General features: G+C 38.3%; 2 protein-coding genes across 3 annotated transcripts in view; both read left to right on the forward strand.

Annotated features, from left to right (window-relative positions):
• LOC114646116 (zinc transporter ZIP1-like) overlaps nt 1–20,965 on the forward strand; it is a 115,545-nt gene that overhangs the window by 64,581 nt on the left and 29,999 nt on the right. The gene's annotated exons all lie outside the window — the stretch shown is intronic.
• LOC114646118 (CREB-regulated transcription coactivator 2-like) overlaps nt 4,546–20,965 on the forward strand; it is a 365,689-nt gene continuing 349,269 nt past the window's right edge. For both annotated transcript variants that reach the window (XM_051922804.1, XM_051922805.1), the window contains exon 1: nt 4,546–4,736. In XM_051922804.1, coding sequence (XP_051778764.1) covers nt 4,569–4,736 — 168 coding nt within the window. In that variant the 5' untranslated portion in view covers nt 4,546–4,568. The remainder of the gene's footprint in view (nt 4,737–20,965) is intronic.

Genomic DNA, 20,965 nt, shown 5'->3' on the forward strand with positions numbered 1-20,965 from the left:
CCCTGGGCAAAAGACAAGACTAGAGATGGAGGAACTATCTGATGATTAAGAACTTTGTTGTAACTTTGATTTTAATGACGTATGGGATTGACTAAAAACCACTGAGATACTGTCAAAGGGGAATGGATATACAAAGTTAAACACAAACATGTGTTTTTTAAGTCTGTTTGTGTTCACTGTGTTTTAAATTTATTATTTTGTTTTGAAATGGTGGGAAATTAAAAAAACAAAAAAACTCAGGACTGACCAGCCACGGTCTGAGAATTCCTACTTATTATTGCAATAAACATGATATTTCCTTAAGAGTTATAAACTTTTATTCTTATTTATTTCAGTGAATTTAACGTGAACACTAAGTTGTAAAGTGTAGATCCTATGTCTCAGATGACTGTTATGTGGAGCGTTCAAATGTCTTGTCCTATTTTCAGAGATAAAAAGTAGTTCTATTCAAAAGGTGTCTTAGTATTTAAAGGTACAAGAATTATATCCACTGCCTTCTATTGTGGATAGACACATTTCTGGAATTTCTATTTCTGAAGGTGCCAAATACCTATTCTAGTGCACATTTCCATTTAATCTTTTTTTACAAATTGCTACATCACTAAAACTAAAAAATATTACCAAGTTGCAATGTGAATTTCTGATTTTAATGTTAAAAACTGTCCAATATTATCCACAGGTCCATTAATTTCCTGAGCCCATTTAATTCTGCTAATGAATCATGTGAAGATGGAGCCAATCTTAACAGCACTGAGCACAGGATGCCAGACATCATTGGTAAATGCAGTGGGGGAAATAAGTATTTGATCCCCCAATGAATTTGTAAGTTTGCTCACTTACAAAAAAATGAACAGTCTCTAATTTTTATGGTAGTTTCATTTTAATGGAGAGAGACAAAAAATCAACCAAAAATCCAGAAAAAAACACATTAAATAAAAGTTATACATTGATTTGCATGTTGTTGAGAAAAATAAGTATTTGATCCCTTACAACCCAGCCAGAATTCAGGCTCTCACAGATTGGCTATGTGCCTCAATCAATCAATCAATTACAGATACGCCTGATCTAAACTCATTATGTGTATAAAGCACACCTGCCCTCAGAATCAATTTCTTCCATTCTAACCTCTCCACCACCATAGGCAAGACCAAAGAACTGTCAAAGGACGTCAGGGAGAAGACTGTAGACCTGAACAAGGCTGGAATGGGCTACAAGACCACCAGCAAGAAACTGTTAGTGTGATTATTTGGAAATGGAAGAAATATAAAATCACCCTCGGTCTGGAGCTCCATGGAAGATCTTGTCTCATAGGGTGAGGATGATCATGAGAAAGGTGAAAGATCAGCCCAAAACTACATGGGAAGAGCCTGTTAATGATCTGAAGGTAGTTGGGACCACAGTCACCAAGAACATCATTGGTAACACACTATGCCGTAATTGAGAAACTTCAGAGAATCCTTGAGGCACATTACCTGCATTGTGAGGGAAAATCAGTTACGGCACTACGGCCATGTGGCTCGATTCCCTGAGGCTGGTCCAGCTGACAGGATCCTCATTGTTGAGGACCCAAGTGGCTGGACCAGGCCAAGGGGACACACTTTACATCTGGCTGCAGCAGATAGATGGTAATTTGCTAGGGGTGGGACTGGACTGCGTGTCTACCTGGGGGGTTGCCAACCAGGATCCCTAGCTGTTTCGTCGTGTGGTGGGTGCAGCAATGCACTGCACTAATGCATGGTCCCCAACCTGACCTGACCTGACCCCTTTACATTTTCAATAAAGACCTGTAAATTCTGTGTCAAAAGTTGTTATCTAGGGGACAATTACTTTTTTACACAGTACTAATTTGTGTTGTAGAACTGTGTTAATTCAATAAATTACATAAGAAAAAAATAGTATTTACTCACTCAGGTGCCCTATAACTTATATTTGGTTAAAAACCAAAAATATTTAGTGTCAAAAATTTACAATATTGAAAATTAAGAAGGGGGCAAATACTCTTTCATGGCACTGTATATACTGTACAATAATGGAGGAGCTTACATTCTACAGAAGTCATTAAGGTTTCCAAGGAGAAGGATAAGACAAAGAATAATCCAATACTCTGGCTCTTGTGATTGTTCAGTCAAGAGCAGCTGGTGTTTACCCAGAACCAGAATATGCTGGAAATAATCCTGTACCAAGGCCTGAGGGCTCCGATCACAGGTGAGCACCTGCTGGCCATGTGACCAAAGTAGTCTGGTTGGGCACAGCTGATAGTAGTTATGTTAAGAGCATTTTCAGTTAGATGATGGGCATGTACTATACAGATCAAGACAGACAAGACCTTAGCAGTGGAAATGGCTCTTTAAGAATTGAACACCCCTTCACTGGAAGATAGAGAGAATGCACATACTGTATGAAAGGAGTTGAAAATCACTGGCTTAATGGAGTCAGACTCGTATCACATACCATTGACCGTGTTTTAATTGGGGGTAGTTTCTTTCCTGCTCTGGATATGTGTACAGTGGGAAAGGCAATGGATGGATTTCAGGCTACTCACAAGTGCCAGGGCTGGTGCCATGCAGTTAGGATTTGTGCCAGTGGACACTAGGTTTGCTTCAAGGTGCCTTAAATTTGTACAGCAGAAAAGCTTGACTGCCTCGCAACTAGTTACATTTGAGATCTCCAAGGGAGGCATAGTTTGGAGGAGCAGCCTACCAAACCTTAATGTAAGTACTTAAATCGTTTTGAATTTCTGTACTAGTCATGGATTATGCATTACAAATATTGCAGTCAAAGACAATATTTCTCAGTAGTGTTCCTGTTAGCAAAATGATTTCAGCCAACAGTGAATGACTTAGTGCTTGTATCATTCAAACTTAGGTAATAAATTCTGAACATTCTACAAGAGAGGTGTACTAAGCTGCAGAATGAGACCACTAAGGGGTGTGTTGGGTCAGACAACTATGACATTGGTTCGATAAACCTGAGAGACTTAAACTGTTAGCTACAGTTTCCTAAGGAAAGCCTCTGTGTGAATTTAGTTCAGTTCAATCTGATGAGCTTTCCCACATCCTGATGAATAGAGAACATGTAATGTAAATAGATCATATTAAAGATTTAATTAGTGGAGGCAGCTACAAGGATCTGTGGCCAAAAGGTTTAGTGATTTGTCTATTTTTAAATACCCCCCTCTCCAATCTACATGAACATATCTATCTTCTGTGATTCTTGCATTATGACCAAACTATCATTTTGTTGATTAAAATGTGGTTAGCTTATTTATTGAAAATCACCTGCCCAGCGCACAAAATAAAGAAATTAAATATGATGTATGCAGGGCCGGATTAAGGTGGGTGCTATTGATGCTGCAGCATTAGGCCCATTCCTGAAATAGGCCCAGATGAAAACTGACGAGTGAGTGTCGAATGCACATGCACCAAAGATGGCGAGAAAAAAATAGGCCTTTTTTTGTGCTGCAGCATCAGGCCCAATTTCGTCTTAATCCGGCCCTGGATGTATGTGCTACTTTTGCAAATTTATCTTTAAAAATTGGAAATCATGACTATCCCAAATTACTTAAATGAAATTTAGAAAATAAACAGCTGAAACTGGGTAACCCACGCAGGGTTGTTTAGCTGACAATGTGAAAGCCTTAAAGTAGAGCCACTATTTCCCCAGATCAAGAGGAGTCAAATGATGTAGTGTTGTGTTTCTCTGTAGGTATATTGGTTGTGGTCTCGTGGGAGAAGTCCCAGAAGCAAATCCTGTTTAGTAATTTCCCAGGAGGAGCAAGAGACTATAGCTAGGCTTAGGGAAGTCTGGTCTGTCTGTACACCTTATTACCACAACAGCCCACACTGGAAAAAAAAAAGTAGAAAACACAAAATAAGGTAGATTCTCATATAATTAGATGCAGTTATTTAACTCTCCTGTGGATAAGAATACTTGACAATGCCACAAGGTGAAATGAAAGTTCATCTTCATGTTTTCTTGTACAGGCATACATACAGGATGGTGCAGGACCAGTTGTTCAGCAGGGATGGTGTTGTAAATGTTGACACAGGTGCCGGTTAACTTGATTAATGTCTGGTTGCATCTTACCAGCACATAACAGTCAATTAGTAAATAGTTAAACTGATATTCAGTTATGTGTACGTGTTTTAAAGAATGGAACACTTTTTACTTATTATTTGCGGTTTCTATATAATAGCGTATTCTTACTTACATTTGTGTAGTTTTGTATGTCTCAGTTTTTTAAAGGACCTTTGAGCACCATCATGTTTTTCAAATGATTTTTAAACTGTTGAGTATTTTGACTGTATGTTTCAACGTTTGACGTAAATGTTTAAACTTCATTTCCCATTACCACTCATCATTGTTTTTTTGTTCGCGGAAAGCGCGTCTTCGTCGTATGTCTTAATGGGATTTGTAGTTTCGTATTTCTCTATTACCATCCCAGTGCCAAGGAAGTTACGCAAATTAAATAAACTACAAATCCCGTGATTCTGTTGGTATTGTTTCCAGTGCGCTTCCCTACTCTCGAAGCCCCTCCTCCGCTGCCCTCTCAGACAACTCAGTTGAAAATGTCTGCGTCGGTCGCGGGTGGTGGAGGACCTGGTCCCGGTTCGGGAGCGGGTTCCGGGCCATCTAACCCGCGAAAGTTTAGCGAAAAAATTGCCCTGCATACACAGCGACAAGCCGAGGAGACCGCCGCCTTCCAGGAGGTCATGATGGACATCACATCGACTCGGGTGAGTAGGGAGCAGGGAAGAGAAGGCAGGCACCCGGGGCAAGGCAGGCAGGCCTTTCAGAGGAAGGGGGGGGGGGGGGAAGAGGTGTCCATGGACCAGACCTGGAGGGTTGTTTCATGGTTAGAAATAAGTGTAAAACTGACCACTTAGGTTGAGCGATTCTTGGCATGGTTCAACTTTCTTGTTAGAGTTGGTGTGTTGTGTTCTCGGCTGCAAACTGCGGGTGACTGATGAGGATACGTGTTTGCATCTGTCACCGCTGGCTGAGTGTGCGGCACTGATAGGCGCCCGTGGGTGAGAGCGAGTGGCGTCGCTGCCATCGCCACCAGAGACTCACAAGAACTTTTTTAGTGTTCGTTTATATATTGCGTTTTTACTCGTTGTTGCATTTTAATATCGTAATGCTGGGCCGGAAGATGATTGCTTACTTGGAGCATTGTATTTTTACCCTGCCCAAACTAGTTGCTGACGCAAAGCGTTCATTTGACAGCGATATTTTAAAATCAAGTTATTGTTAATGTAAAACTGGCAAATGACTATTTCATGTATATATACAACTGACTTGGTATGAGAGAATTTTTTAAAAATTATTCCAAAGGTATGCCTTATTTAACAGACGTAATCTTATTGGTGTGATATAATTATGTCAAGTCTGGTAATCTAAGAATTTGTTAATCCAGCTTCTTTTGTTATTGAATTTTAAGGAGAATTTTTATTTTTAATTTGGAAATATGTAGAAAGCTGTGAAAAACACCACCGTTTCACATGTAACTATTTGTGATTTATTTGATTACCATTTTTTTCCTATGAATTTTAATTACATAATTGGGGATGGTTAATATTCCATATTTCTTATCTTTTCTGATGTAAAACATTTATTGCTTTGTGAATTGGAATGCTGTACAGAGCTTGGGTACCAAGGTCTTGTGCTGTTTAGGCGTAGTTTTGTGTTAATGTGGATTTGTTTATGGATAAGCTGTAGTCTGAAATTATGATGCTAATTTAATGTATTAGTATGTTTGTACCATAATTGATATTTTGTTTATGGAAAGTTGTATGGGTTCTTCTGTTTCATCCCTTTATAAACTGCAATGATGAAATGGGAGAATTAAATAGAATGTTTTGCAATTTATTGACTAACAAAATGCTCTCCTTGAGCTTCTTGTCGGTGAGGTAAATTCCAACTAACATTCAGTGTTTTTGTAAACATATTTCTTGATATTGAATTGATGTCTTTATTGTAGTGAGTAATTTCACTTAGAAATTAAAATCTCCCCATGGGACGAGAGTGTCTGTCTATTTATCTAATTCACCATGTATTAATGAACGAAAAAGCTGGACTTTCTTCCTTCACAGTGTGATCCTCAGCAACTCAAGCTTCTTAAATTCACTTTTTCTGATAATACGTGAGAGTACTGCAGAGTACTCTTAGATGGTGTTCAGCATGAATATTACATTAAATAAGAATAAAGTTTGTAACTCTATTCATCCATTTTCTACTATTTATCTGGGTTTGGGTCATGGATGCAGAAGTCTGAGCACTGCCATTTCCTCCAAATCTACCAGGGGGTTACCGAGGTGTTTTCTGGCCAGTTGAGGTATATAATCTCTCCAGCATGTCCTGGGTCTGCCCTGAGGCCTCCTTCTGATTGGACATGCCCGAAGCACCTCCCAAGGGAGGTGTCCAGAAAGCATCTCAATCAGATGCCCGAAACACCTCAGCTGGCTCCTTTTGTTGAGGAGCAGCAGCAGCTCTGCTTTGAGCTCTTCCCTAATGTCTGTGCTTTTCATCTTATATTTAAAGATGAGCCTAGACACCTTGTGAAGAAAGCTCATTTGTTGTGACTATATGGAATAAATGTAAAATATTTCTTACATTGTCCATTTCAAACAATACATGTGTGGCATTTTTATAGAGTATTTTCAGTTTTGGGCAGCTTGGCCTGGTGGTTAAGGTGTTGGATGAAAACTACATGGTCACTAGTTAAAAATCCTCCTTCAGGCACAGACTGACTTATTTTGATGGCTTGTGCTTTAATTGTAAGAATGTGCTTCTTTTCACAATTGATTTCTATTGTAGGTGTAACACTGTTGAGGATTTTTCACAATTAAAGGTGCTATATAAATCAAAAATGCAGTGCGATATATGCTCTTTAAATTTTCACTTATCTTTCATTTCCTGTGGCATCTTGTGTCTTTCATGTTTATACAAATTGAGTACAAAATGTTTTAAAGAAAAAAAAATAAACTGAGGGATTTTACACACACAGTGAGCCACTTGAGAGGAGGGAAGAAAAGCTGACCACATCGCTAGACTTTAACCTTATTGTATTTATTTTAATGTGGATATGACTGCATTGTTAACCGTGAGAGCAATGAACTTCAACTTGGCTTAAAGCTAAACCTTGTTGTTCTTTGAATTTTGGATAATTTGTAGCTTGATTACTTTCTGCTCGGTGGATAAGTGTAAAAGGTTAAGGGTTTGGTCATATATTAGATTGTCATTTGTCTGAATTTTTGGTCTTTTTCACGTAGAGTCATCAAGCATTGTATTTTACAAGGGTAGTGTGAATGTCATTACAGATGTTTGCTTACGTTGGTCAGAGATGATAATTGTTGTACCACTGCTTCTTCTGGTTTAACTGAAGTAGACTGGTGAAATGTACTGAAAGAGAATTCGCAGAGATTAATTGAACCCTGATTAAGTTAAGATCATTTCATGATAATTGAAAAGTGTCTGGTTTAAAATTAATTTCAATTGCTTTTTTATTTTTTAAGACATCAGGGATTAAAATATAAGTTTAGCTTGACATTTCTCATTGTGTTTCTACCATTGTGCTTTTTTGAAAACTCACAATTTGTAATTTACCTTTTTGTGTTTTTATAGTGTTGCTGTCAAATAACTGGTCTTGGCTTTGTTCACTTTAATGTTGAGGCTTTTCACAAGTAAATAAAATGTTACTTTCTTTTAGCCTATCAGGTTCCATTTCTAGACCTACTTCTGTCTGTAACTCATTTTATCCTGACTTCAGTTATAATTTATTGGTTTACAACTTGTAAGGAAAAGGTAAACAAATGCATATTAATAATACATTTTTGGAAATTTGGTGTCTTCTACCACTGACTGAAAATTCCTCATAGAGACAATTCTGTATATCTTTTTCATCTTGCTAGGCAAATTTTGTACAGCTGATAAATGTGATTTTTTTTCTGTTTATACAGATTTTGTTTACTCTGTTTTGGTGGGTAAGAAAGGATTAACAGATTGCAGAGAATGTAAATATGTTTGGACTGGTTGCTTGTCAAAGATGAGTACCTGCCTTTCACTTAGTGTTTTGGTAGGAAGGTGAACAGTAGATTATATTTAACTGCAATTTAATGAATGAACTTCTAACTCTCCACAAACACCTTTATCTCATGACAAATGTGTGTAAATTAAGAATGTTCTCTTTTGAAGACTGCACTGATTTTGTTTCTGTGCTTTTCTTTGGTAAGAGAAGTACTCAAACATTAACAGGGCAAAACTCATTCAGGCATCACTCTGGGATTTACTCTGATTCATCTTTAAGTGTAAGAGTTCCACAAAAATAGGAATCCAACAGAGAAATGTGTGTGTGTGTGTGTGTGTGTGTTAAACCATGGGAAGGGTATGCTAACATGCTCTGATCAATACATAGGTGATGGTACATCACATGCATCAAAAGTATTTCTGTTGCAGTGAGAAGCCAGTGAGTGCAGGACTAATCTTCAGTAACACTTTTCATGTATTGATATCATCATCTTCTTCTTCTAACTTAAGCTGTGCTCACCATCTGTTGCAGGGTCCTGTCACACTGTCATGTGACCAGACAACCAATCAGTGCATTCTACTGCATGAAGCACAACATTAGTATTTCACATTTTCACTGCATTTTCTACTTTTTATATATATATATATATACTTAACCATATATATATATATATATATATATATATATATATATATATATATATATATATATATATTTATTTATATTTATATTTAACCTTGTCCAGTTTTAATGGGAAACATGTTTCAGTCATATTGTTTCACATTAATTTCCAAGGGTACCAACAATTGTGGCCCATGTGTTTTTGTTTCAATTAAAAGTCAGATATTCCTCAATTTTTCAGTGCAAGATAACAGTTCTTCAGCAAACAGTGATTATTTTATACTACTCCTTACTAATTTTACAAGGGCTGCCAATAATGGAGGGCAAATCACCATGTACTTCATGATATGATTTGACGCGATTATGATTGAGGGTTGCCACTATGTGATGATATTTTTCATATATACATGAATATTTTTTCTTACAGTCTGATCATTTTTATAATAAAATCATTATTATTCATCAAAGAAAAATAATATGCTGAAATTTTAGTTAAATTATTTTATTAAAACAGTGCAATAACACATGGAAATTGGATCATGTGTCAAAACGTTTTCCTGCAATTTAGAATCAAAAAGTGAGTTGTAGCATTTTATGTTTAAAATAACATGAATTTCATCATGTCTAAATTCATTTAACATAACATAAAGGTGCCGCTTTATCTAGTGCATTTTCCTGCACCTTTCTCACTAATTTTGAACAAAATGGGACTGATATTTAATCCAATATAGATGTCACAGTGAATTATGTGTTAAGAGGGTCCTTTTTGCAAACTTTAAAATGTACCTCCAGTGTCTTCATCATGCTCAAAGAGAGATCACATTGATAGGATAGTCCCACCTGTGTGCATTACTGTTGTGCCATAAAATTAGAGAGCTTCATAGTAAATTGCATGTATCGGCTTAGCATTATTTTTTTTTCCACATCCCCTAATATTTATGTATACACTGATGGCATAAAGAAGCACAACGTTTTATGGACTAGAAAAACTATAATTATAGCTTGTGCAGTTTCACAGAATTTGTGAAAGTAAGGCAGAGGCCAAATTTAATCAGTTTTCAATGATTTCAATAATGCCTCTCCTGTTGCCAGATGCAAGGGAGATGATATTAGTGTAGTGCAGCCAGGCATGTCTTGTTCCATGGTTGCTAAACCCTATGGATTAAACATTCCACTGTGTCCAAGACAGATAACCATCTGAGTTACCACTCCAGAGTGGGACGTGTCGGACATTTCAGACTGGTCCACCTGAGAGATTACTTGAGAACTGCCACCTGTAATGCTGCTGAAACTGCAGGCAGGCAAAATACTTAACTCGGTAACAGGACAGGCTCAATGATGCTTATATAGCAAGGTGACTTGTCAAAGGTTCTACCTTTACACCTCCTAGACATCTGACCTTACAGTAGTATGGTCCCAGGTTACACACAGCTGCTGGGATCATAACTGTACTGAGCAGTGCTGATGTTCAGATGCTTTCTTGGCCTGCCTACATTCCCAGCCTTAACTCCATAAAGCAACTTTGCAATGTCCTTGACCACTATACAGGTATCTGGAGATGTGACTGCCTACCTACCAATGGGTATCAACTTTGTCAGGCCCTTTTCCAGAAATTGCCTGATATCCTACATTTTGGAATTCCTGTCCCCCTACACTTGAAGATCTATGGTTACAACTTGAATTGAAGGTCTGCCTCTAATACCAAGAGCCAAGTTTAAAAAATGTGGTGAGGTGGCCTTTTGTTGTTATGCACCTAAAGTGTCAAATACTTTAATATAATTCTCTAGAAAATCACCAGGCTATTACTGTGGAACATTTTTAAAAAACTGCAGTAAACCCATTATTTTAATGTGGCTTTTTCATGGCTACATATTAGTTGTATTCCTAATAGACTATATGGGCATAGAATTATCATATTCTTCAGGGATCTGCAATCTGTACTAATCCCTACTATTCTCTGCTGTCTTTTCCGGTTCGTCTGTGGTTGCGATTTGCACCACCACCACATGATCAAGGCACCATGCAGGCCCCATTGATGGTGAAATGATGGCAGGTGTCTCGTTTGTCCACGTGACCAACTTCATCAAATCTTGTCATGTGAAGCATGAAAACAAACAGGACTGATTTGGGAACATTTATGTTAGGTAGAATGCCCAGCCCCCAGTTTTGTCCTTGGAACCCCTGTAGATTTAGATTTTTTTTCTCCAGCCTAACTGGACTGTTTATTTTTTGTTTTTTCTGTTACTTATTCTTTAATATTATTGGCTTATCTTAACTGTTTTTCTTTTAACTCTCTTTTTGTCATCTTGTAAAGCACTTTGAGCTACATTGCTGGCTATAAAAATAAATGTTGGAGGTGGTGACTCCAAGAGGCAGTCAAACAAGATTCTAAAAGACTACATGGTGACTTTTGTCAATCGTTACAGTTGTTATTGCTTTCCCTTTGTTTTTGTTGTTGTACTGTTTTGTTTTCCTTTTATTCAAATTTGTTTATTATTATCTCAACAAGTAAAGTTGAACTTTAAGAATAGTGTTTCTCTTTTCTACATATATAAGTAAAATTTACTTAGTATAAAATTTAAAGTTTATATTCTGATATTGGTTAGCCATAAATCCTGTTGTAGGTCCCATTTAGTCTGTTTCAGGGAAATGGGGAACTGGAACCAGTTCTAACAGCATTTAGCATTAGTCTGGAATCAATACTAAAACACATTTCCAGGCAGTTGTTATGCACAGTCATTTGCATGCCTACCTTGAGCCAATATAGAGTTGCTAATTATGTTAATATGCACATATCTGGAGTTGGGGTAAATGTCAAAGTATTCAGTGAAAAACTTCTATATATAATACTGTATATAAAATTCCACAAAGATGGTGACCAGCTGGAGAGTCAAACCCAGTCCCCTAAACTGTGAGGTAGAAGCACCACAGTTGATTTATATACTTTGAATTTTTAGGGCATTTCATCTAAAAAATAGCAGTGTGTGTGCCTAATTTAAAATTACACTTCTTATGCACATGTACACATTTGAGCAAAAAAAAAAAAAACAAACAACTGAAATTTCATAGAATACTGTTATAAGGGGAACAGTCACATCTTTTAATATCAAAATGTACTTGTTCAGATGAGAGCTTTGAAAAAGTCATGATGTAAATTAATGTAGCCGTGTTCACACAAATTGTCAGAGAAGAGCAGACTGGTTGCATCTAGGGCTGCAGCTATTGATTACTTAAGTAATCCAGTATTCTACCATTTATTCCATTGATAAAATGAGTATTTGGATAAGAAATACTTTTAATTTATTAAAATGCATTATTAAATATGCAAAACAGAAGAAGAGTCTCTTAAAATGAACAGCTAATTGGTACTCTTTTTACAAAAATGAACATTTTGATTGTGTAAATTACATACAATAATATTATCTGTCAAAACGAAACCCATTTACTGTATGTTCTGGGCTTTGAAGAAAACATTGTCCAAGTTTTTGTAATTTGTGTTTCAAGTTCCTTTCTCTCTGCCTGCCTTCTGTTGGGTTACCTGTAGTTATTCGTTTTGTCCTGGATCGTTTCGTGTTTGGTGTCTGAATTGTCTGCCGTCTGCCTGTGTACATGAGGACTGTAAGTGGATTCATGGCCATCCTGCAAAGAAAGAAGCGCTCCTGAACCTGTCTTCATTATTTCAGGAACTAGTGGTAGGACTATCTTTACATTCCCATTCAACGTGCGGATCTCTGGACTATCTATTTTCATCATTACATTTCATCTGTTGCCGTTTTTCATGATTTACTGTGTGAGTTTTGTTGGTGCTTTGTTGTATTTTATGTGTAATCGTTGTAAGGGGAACAGGGGTGGTATTGTTGTTTTTATTTATTTAATTTGTTTTCATTACATTCTTTATTTGCTTTTTGATTACCGGATTGCTTTGTTTTTGTCTCTGTTTGTGAGTGCATGCTGGTCGGGTCAAGGCTAGGTGTGTCCCTGGAATCTCCACCATAAAAATAAATAAATCGCCGTTTTCTGGATGGTGTGAATCTTAGCGGCACCAGTCCACTACAGTGTTATTCATTTCTTCTTGCTGCTGATTGACTGTGAGGCATCTCCAGCTGAGTGTTCTTGTGTTTTCCGTTTTGTTCCTCTTAACCCTTAAACCGCCACAACCAGCTATAGTCTGCTATAGCTATAGTTGTTTCCCAGTGCCATTTGCGAGTACACAGGAGCTGACTTAAAAGCCTGAACAGCACCTTTCCTTTTTGGCTGATTGCTTTGTTTCTCTCTCCTACCCCAGACACCCTCTGCTCCTGTTGGGGGTTGTGCTCCCCTCTGATGTTTGTCTATTCTTTAATTGATAACTAAGTGCATACTGAGCTTGTTTTACTTCTGAAAGAGACATGTTTGTTTCTTTGAAGTGTTTGAATAAAGTTCCTGTCTCTACAATCTCCTGTGTTTCTGTGCAATTCAGTGACCCAAGCGTGACACCCTGCAGCCTCACTATCTCTGGGATTGAGACAGCGTCAGCGTATTTGCGTGCTGCCAGTTCAAGCTCAGTTGGCTTGGTGATTTCATCCATGGCGTCAGTTGCACTTTGTACATATTGTTCCAGTAGTTTTTTAAATAGTTTTTACAGTTCATTAGCAGTGTGTAAAACTGTGTTGCAGTAATTGTGATGTTCTTTGCATGGAAAAAAAATGTGTTCTATTAAAATTTCACTTTTTCTTTGTGAATTGTGGCGTTTACTTAAAGTGCAGCAAAAAAATATTTGGCGTCCAGGGATGCATTAACCCCCAAGTATATGGCAGTTTAAGGGTTAAAGCCCCAAGATGTCGAAACGCCCTGCACCTTCTAAGGCTTCTGGCAATGAAAACGAACTTGCATGAATTACAGTACATATAGCGGTAACATTGATATTTTACATTCTAGCACTGCGGGAGACATAGCAGTACAGTATACAGGTTTACCTTTACATTCTTTTTTTTTAGGTAATGTATTAAGCTGAGTTTGAAATTAAAGTGCTTTGGGGGCATATTTAGGGTTTAAACTATAGGCATTTTAAAATAGGCATTTTTTTTTTTTACCACATCCAAAATTCATGGTTTTTCCAATTCGCGGATGCTCTAGGAACGTAACCCCCATGAATTTTGGGGGTGTACTGTAAATGGAAAAAATGATTTCAAAGTACTTCAAAAAAGTTATACGTACAGCCTAAAACTAAGGCATATCTGTATATATAATACGCTACCGTGGCGGTTCGTTTGACTGTTCAGTATTTTAAATCACCTGTAGCTCACACACGGTTTGACCTATTGACCTGAAATTTGGTACACATATACTACGTGACGTCTAATATCCGCTTTCGAGGTGACGATTGATCTCCAAGGTTATTCTTCTTTTTATTTTTATTTTATTATAGAATCAACTCTTGGCAGCGGCCAGCAGGGCGGCCGTGCGGCACATGTGTATGGGTGCCTTTCTCATCCCTACCACCTTCACTGTCACTTCCCCTACCTCTTCATATCTTAAATCATTCTTGAGGCAGATTGAAGACTTATGTGCCAGCTTAAGTGAAGAATTGAAGAAGATGTACTAAGTAATTGCAACACAAACACTGACCTTATCAGTTTTAATGTGAAAGATGCCGACAAAAGAAGAGAAGAAGCGGGCCGCTAGGGTGGAGAAAAGAAGAGCTGCTCAGGAAGCAGCAAGTGCATCAACCTCTGAGCAAACAAATGCTAAACGTACAGAGTAAGAGTATGAAAACTATGAATGCTCAAGTCAATTCAGTGTACTCACTGCACGTTATCATGCAGTGCCCCGTTACTGGTATTATAATAATAAATAATAATAATACATAAAAATTGCTTTTAAGTTGTGCATCTTAACTTTCAAAACAGCAGGTTTTAACCTTTACTACAGCTCAGGCATAACGCAAGTCTTTACTGTCTTTTTGGAGAGCTTTTTGGCATTTGTAGGAGGCAAAAAAGGAGGAGTTCTGGCAGGATTATATCCCCTGGATAAGGTAGATATGGGGTGTGCGTGTGTGCGCCAATGCATAAACCTTTAAAGAGCAGTGTTTTCTACTGTTGGAAACAGACACTTTGATGCCGTGGATGTTGCCAAAATACACAGAAAGGACTTGGCCAGCTTTGCCAACATTGGATAGCATGCTGCATTTGCTTTTCACCAGCGGCTTTTCCGTCTTGAACAGGGGATTTTCTCCAAAATACTTCAAGACCTCTGTCTGCATAGCTTGGTTCTGCTGCTCCTCATTCTCTTCATCACTGGTGCTGAAGTCTGATGATGATCGTAGTATGCTGTCGAGGCACAAAGTTGCAACCTTGACATGCATTACAGGGTTGTCTTGAGCTGTGCTGGAGGCTCCATTTTCACTTACTGTATGTTGGGATGCCTTTCTTACTTTTTCACAGCAAGTGCTATAGGTTGTGCAGTGCTTCGGACCTTGAACGCTATTTTTGCAGGAAACAACTTAATTTTTCTAAATCTGGGAACCAGAGCAGCAGCAATTAGGACTGTATTTGCAGATTTATGTTTAAGCTTTGATCTGCTCTGCTAAATGAGCTTTGTAAGACCTTACTGGTGCCGTTTCAAAAACTGAACTTTGTATGGACTTCTTAAGTCTTTGTACTAGCTGTGTAAGTACAGAGAGAGTAACATACTGTTTCCCGTACTAGCTGTGTAAGTACAGAGAGAGTAACATACTGTTTCCCATTTAGAAAAAACTGTAGCTCCTCAAGCAGTTTCCATTGTTCAGTCTTGAGATCAAGGTAATTGAGTTTTCCACTTGGGAGTCACTGACTGTCTTTCTTCCAGCAGCCTGGATAACATGCATTAAGTGCTGTTCCAGTGAGTAGTTACATTTTGCACTAGCATGTGTTGCATTGCGCTCATTTTCTGTTGTTTATTTTTTAGATTGTTGCATGCCATCTCACTTTTCTTTAAATGTTCAATAAGGTATCTTACAGCAGCCACACATTTTGAGAAAGCTTGGTGTTTCTTCAAAGTGCTTTGCACAATAAAGTTCAGGGTGTGACGTGCACATTGCACAGATGCCCATTCATGCTTTTCTGCCAAAAACTTAACCACTGCTACGATGTTAGCATCATTATCCTGCACAAAAACTTTGAATTTCTCTGGTGGAATGTTGAATTTTGCAACAATGCTCACAAGCCTCTTTGCAATATTTACAGCTGGGCAAAGGGCATTGTTGTCGTGGGACTCCATTTCCCAATTCTCTCCAAGAAGGTGACACTTCACCTCCAGATATGCCTCTGTAGCAAAGCTCACCCAAATGTCAGGTGGGAGTCCAATGCTGCCAGTCTCCTTATGGGTGTTCTTCAACTTGCCTTTGTAGGTTCTTAAAGGCAGCATGTACTTTGGATTATTATACCTCCACTTTAGACATGTTTAAAATGCTGTTTGTGAACTCAGCTGCTTGCTCAACTGAACATGGTACAGCGGTCCACACAAAGCTCTTTAACAATGCTGTGATTTATTGAAAAAGAGGTGAAAAAATAATTACCGATTTATTACTAAGCTGAAATATAACACTGTAAATTCATAAGACTTGCTGATGTACATTTATTTAATCTATTGAATATAATTGGTTACTGCAATCAAACTAAATATACCGACTCTATTGAACTGGTTTATTTTAGGCTTCCATTGCTACTTACATCACCTAATGCAAAGTTTTCATTTTTTTTTTATCTTGAAATGATCCCAGACTTTGGGCACTTTCTGTCATCTTCTCTGTCCTGTGTCTTTGCTTCGTTTCTTGCTATTTTCCCTCTCTTTCTCCATATTGTTATTCACACCACTAAATCACATCTTCACATCACATATTCACAGCACAGAGTTTGCAAGTTGTGTGACAAAAATAATCATACGTGTGAAACACGTTGTGCTCACCGAGCTGTAATTGTATGAATTAAACCATAGGTTTTAAACTATGAGTCAAAGGAAAAAAAGTTCAAATTAAATAACCTTTCAATGCAAACTTTGCATCAATGACTTTTAGTGATCAAGTTACTCAAGTTTCTTGAAGAATTGTTTTAGTTGTAGTTGAATCACTGGTCAGCATTGAGCTGGAGAGTGAACCAGTTGATTCTTGGGATTTGAGTGGGCTGCATTTTTTAATTTTTAAAAAAAATTTTTTTTTTTTATTCAAGCACCCATGTGAAAGAGTACTTTTTTGCTTTTAAAAACTGTCTCCCCTTTAAAACATCTGATTGTTCTGGCTAGTACACAGTAAACTAAATGACTATCTGTAATGGTGGTATTCTTTACCTAATTTTGATTAATTCGGGTAGAGATGGGTTGGAATTTTGAATGGATAGTCAATTAACAATACAGTGATCCCTCGCTATATCGCGCTTCGCCTTTTGCGGCTTCACTCCATTTTATATGTAAGCATATTTAAATATATATCGCGGATTTTTCGCTGCTTCGCGGGTTTCTGCGGACAATGGGTCTTTTAACTTCTGGTATATGCTTCCTCAGTTGGTTTGCCCAGTTGATTTCATACAAGGGACGCTATTGGCAGATGGCTGAGAAGCTACCCAACTTACTTTCTCTCTCTCTCTCTCTTGCGCTGACGTAGGGGGGTGTGAGCAGGGGGGCTGTTCGCACACCTAGACGATAGGGACGTTGCTACCTTCTGTGTGCAGCTGCTTCCTGAAGGACATGCTGCACTGTGCTTCGCATACTTAAAAGCTCAAAGGGCACGTATTGATTTTTGACTTTGTTTTTCTCTGGCTCTCTCTCTCTCTTCCTGCTCCTGACGGAGGGGGTGTGAGCTGCCGCCTTCAACAGCTTTGTACCGGTGGTGCTTCGCATACTTAAAAGCCAAACAGTCCTATTGATTTTTTTTTTGACTGCTTGCTTTGTTCTCTCTCTCTCTCTCCTGACGCGCACTCCTTTGAAGAGGAAGATATGTTTGCATTCTTTTAATTGTGAGACGGAACTGTCATCTCTGTCTTGTCATGGAGCACAGTTTAAACTTTTGAAAAAGAGACAAATGTTTGTTTGCAGTGTTTGAATAACGTTCCTGTCTCTCTACAACCTCCTGTGTTTCTGCGCAAATCTGTGACCCAAGCATGACAATATAAAAATAACCATATAAACATATGGTTTCTACTTCGCGGATTTTCTTATTTCGCGGGTGGCTCTGGAACGCAACCCCCGCGATGGAGGAGGGATTACTGTATCTGCTTTGAATTCTAAACACACTCTAAAAATTTGAAATATGTTGCAATGCATCTTTTAATCACTACCATTACTCCAAGTAGTTGATCAAACATATATAAATCTACATTCAATTATCAGTTTACTCCTACTAAAACATTAATAATCCATTTCTAAAAACCATTGTTTAACTCATTGCTACCATTAGATACACAAGCTCTCTTGTTCATGCAGCATCTCTTCATTTAACACTTAAGGTTGTAGATTGATGCCTGTTTTACTTATCATACCATGAAAGAAAAGTATTAATCAATTTAAAGTATTGCAACAGCAGGCTTATTTTTTCAAATACCTAGTAAAAGTGTTATTTAGCCAAATGTGTATTGTATATTCTATGCCTGTGCGTTCTATTGCATCGCATTACCAAAACTATGTGTTTCTTGCTGAAATGTGGTTATCTGTTGTTGTGCAGTGTGTTCCTTTCTGTATGTGCCATCACCAACAATTATATTGGTGTTGGCAAGGTTTAATTTTTGGTATGCAGAAATAGTCCCTGATGAGCTGGACAAAGGCACTTTATTATAATAGTAAAGACAATTGCATTTCATCTGTTTGCAAAAATTTGACTTATGTGTCACATCCATTTTAATATCTTAACTCACTGCATTGTAATCTAAAGATATAAGATAACATATATGCAAACCTGTAACTTATACTCACTTTTATAACTGTACAAGTAAGCCAGCGATTCTCTAGAGAATTGTAAATCCAAGAATGGCAATCAGTTTCTGTTCCGTCCGATATTTGGATAGATGACATATCATGGAGGTTGGGTGCATCTGGGGAAATGTCATTTAATTAAATAAGCATATCTGTACTAAAGCGGTTTCGCTTTGTGGAGACGTGATTCCGTTGCCTTTGCTGACACCGACGGCCGGCAGAGTGGAGCACAGCAAGTGTAGTGTACAGGTTGTGGTGTTCGTGTGCCAGCCACGGAGTCTGGGAAGCCTACTGACTCTGGGAAGCCGCTGCGTTTGAGTCTGGCTGTGCGCCACGGCACAGAACGTATGTGCCTTGGTGGGAAGCCGCTGCGTGATGAAATATCATGGAGGGTGGGTGCATCCTGGGACAGTTCATTTCAACGTGCTTCTGTTATTGGTTTTCTTCATGCAGTCTTGTGTTTGTTTTTTAATGGCTGTGTTGTCGTATATGCGGTGGTGTGGGCGGTCGCGTCTGGGCGGCTATACAACCTGGCGTGCACGCTTCACCTCAGGTTTAGTTCACAGGTCGTAGGCATGGTATAGTTTCCATTTAATTCAATAACCCTATTTGAACTAAAGCAGTTTCTTTGTGTGGGTGCCTTCGTTCATTGTTTATATCCATACGGCCTCGTTTACAGGTCGTAGTTTACAGGTTGTGTTGTTTGGGCGCCACCTACTGACTCTGGGAAGCCGCTGCGTTTGAGTCTGGCTGTGCGCCACGGCACAGAACGTATGTGCCTTGGTGGGAAGCCGCTGCGTGATGAAATATCATGGAGGGTGGGTGCATCCTGGGACAGTTCATTTCAACGTGCTTCTGTTATTGGTTTTCTTCATGCAGTCTTGTGTTTGTTTTTTAATGGCTGTGTTGTCGTATATGCGGTGGTGTGGGCGGTCGCGTCTGGGCGGCTATACAACCTGGCGTGCACGCTTCACCTCAGGTTTAGTTCACAGGTCGTAGGCATGGTATAGTTTCCATTTAATTCAATAACCCTATTTGAACTAAAGCAGTTTCTTTGTGTGGGTGCCTTCGTTCATTGTTTATATCCATACGGCCTCGTTTACAGGTCGTAGTTTACAGGTTGTGTTGTTTGGGCGCCACCTACTGACTCTGGGAAGCCGCTGCGTTTGAGTCTGGCTGTGCGCCACGGCACAGAATGTATGTGCCTTGGTGGGAAGCCGCTGCGTGATGAAATATCATGGAGGGTGGGTGCATCCTGGGACAGTTCATTTCAACGTGCTTCTGTTATTGGTTTTCTTCATGCAGTCTTGTGTTTGTTTTTTAATGGCTGTGTTGTCGTATATGCGTGGTGTGGGGCGGGTCACGTCTGGGCGGCTATACAACCTGGCGTGCACGCTTCACCTCAGGTTTAGTTCACAGGTCGTAGGCATGGTATAGTTTCCATTTAATTCAATAACCCTATTTGAACTAAAGCAGTTTCTTTGTGTGGGTGCCTTCGTTCATTGTTTATATCCATACGGCCTCGTTTACAGGTCGTAGTTTACAGGTTGTGTTGTTTGGGCGCCACCTACTGACTCTGGGAAGCCGCTGCGTTTGACTCTGGGGCGCCGCGCCGCAGTGCTAACTGTGGTTTAGTAATATAGATGATGGCTGTAAAGAATCTTCTCTGTTGCAAATGTGCTCCATTACTCTGTTATAAATTTGATATTACTTTTTTTTTTTTTTTTTTTTTTTGGGATGCTCCTATCAGGTTTTTTATGGCTGATACTGGTCACCGATTTTATGTTACTTGGTCGGCAGATTCTGATAGTGATTTTTATTTTCCTCCTTTATCGCTTTAAAAAACTTGTTGCACTGAGCTCCTCCATAACCAGATGCATAGAAGCATTATGTCCTATATTAAAGTCTATTTTTATAATTAAACTATAGACTACGGAGTTAACTGTTCATTTTTTATTAACAAAATTAAATTCTGTAGGCTTATTTTTCAGTGACCATAAAATACTAAAATAAAGAAAATTATATATACAAACACAATCAATTAATTTGTATTGGCGATAAATGCAGATATACCTACACTTATATGTATGTCATTTTTAATCATTAATTGCATTATAGCTTTTTTACTGTTAAAGTATGCATTTACTATATTTATACAGGTGTGTTTTTTTATTCAGTGTATCAGCTAGTCATTCATAATTCTTGAGGTGTAATTATAAACATGGATTGTCATTTTAATAATGAAGTACTTGATTCTTACTAAAACTTGTACTGTATGACACACTGCAACAAGTAATATACACAGTACAAATCTTTAAAATAGCCACAAATGCTTAACAGGTTTACTGTATAAGTAAAAGAGACATCTTTCTGTCAAGCTGTCTTTCTCTTTTCTTTTTC

Source organism: Erpetoichthys calabaricus, chromosome 2, assembly GCF_900747795.2.
Source record: "Erpetoichthys calabaricus chromosome 2, fErpCal1.3, whole genome shotgun sequence".
Lineage (NCBI taxonomy): Eukaryota > Metazoa > Chordata > Cladistia > Polypteriformes > Polypteridae > Erpetoichthys > Erpetoichthys calabaricus.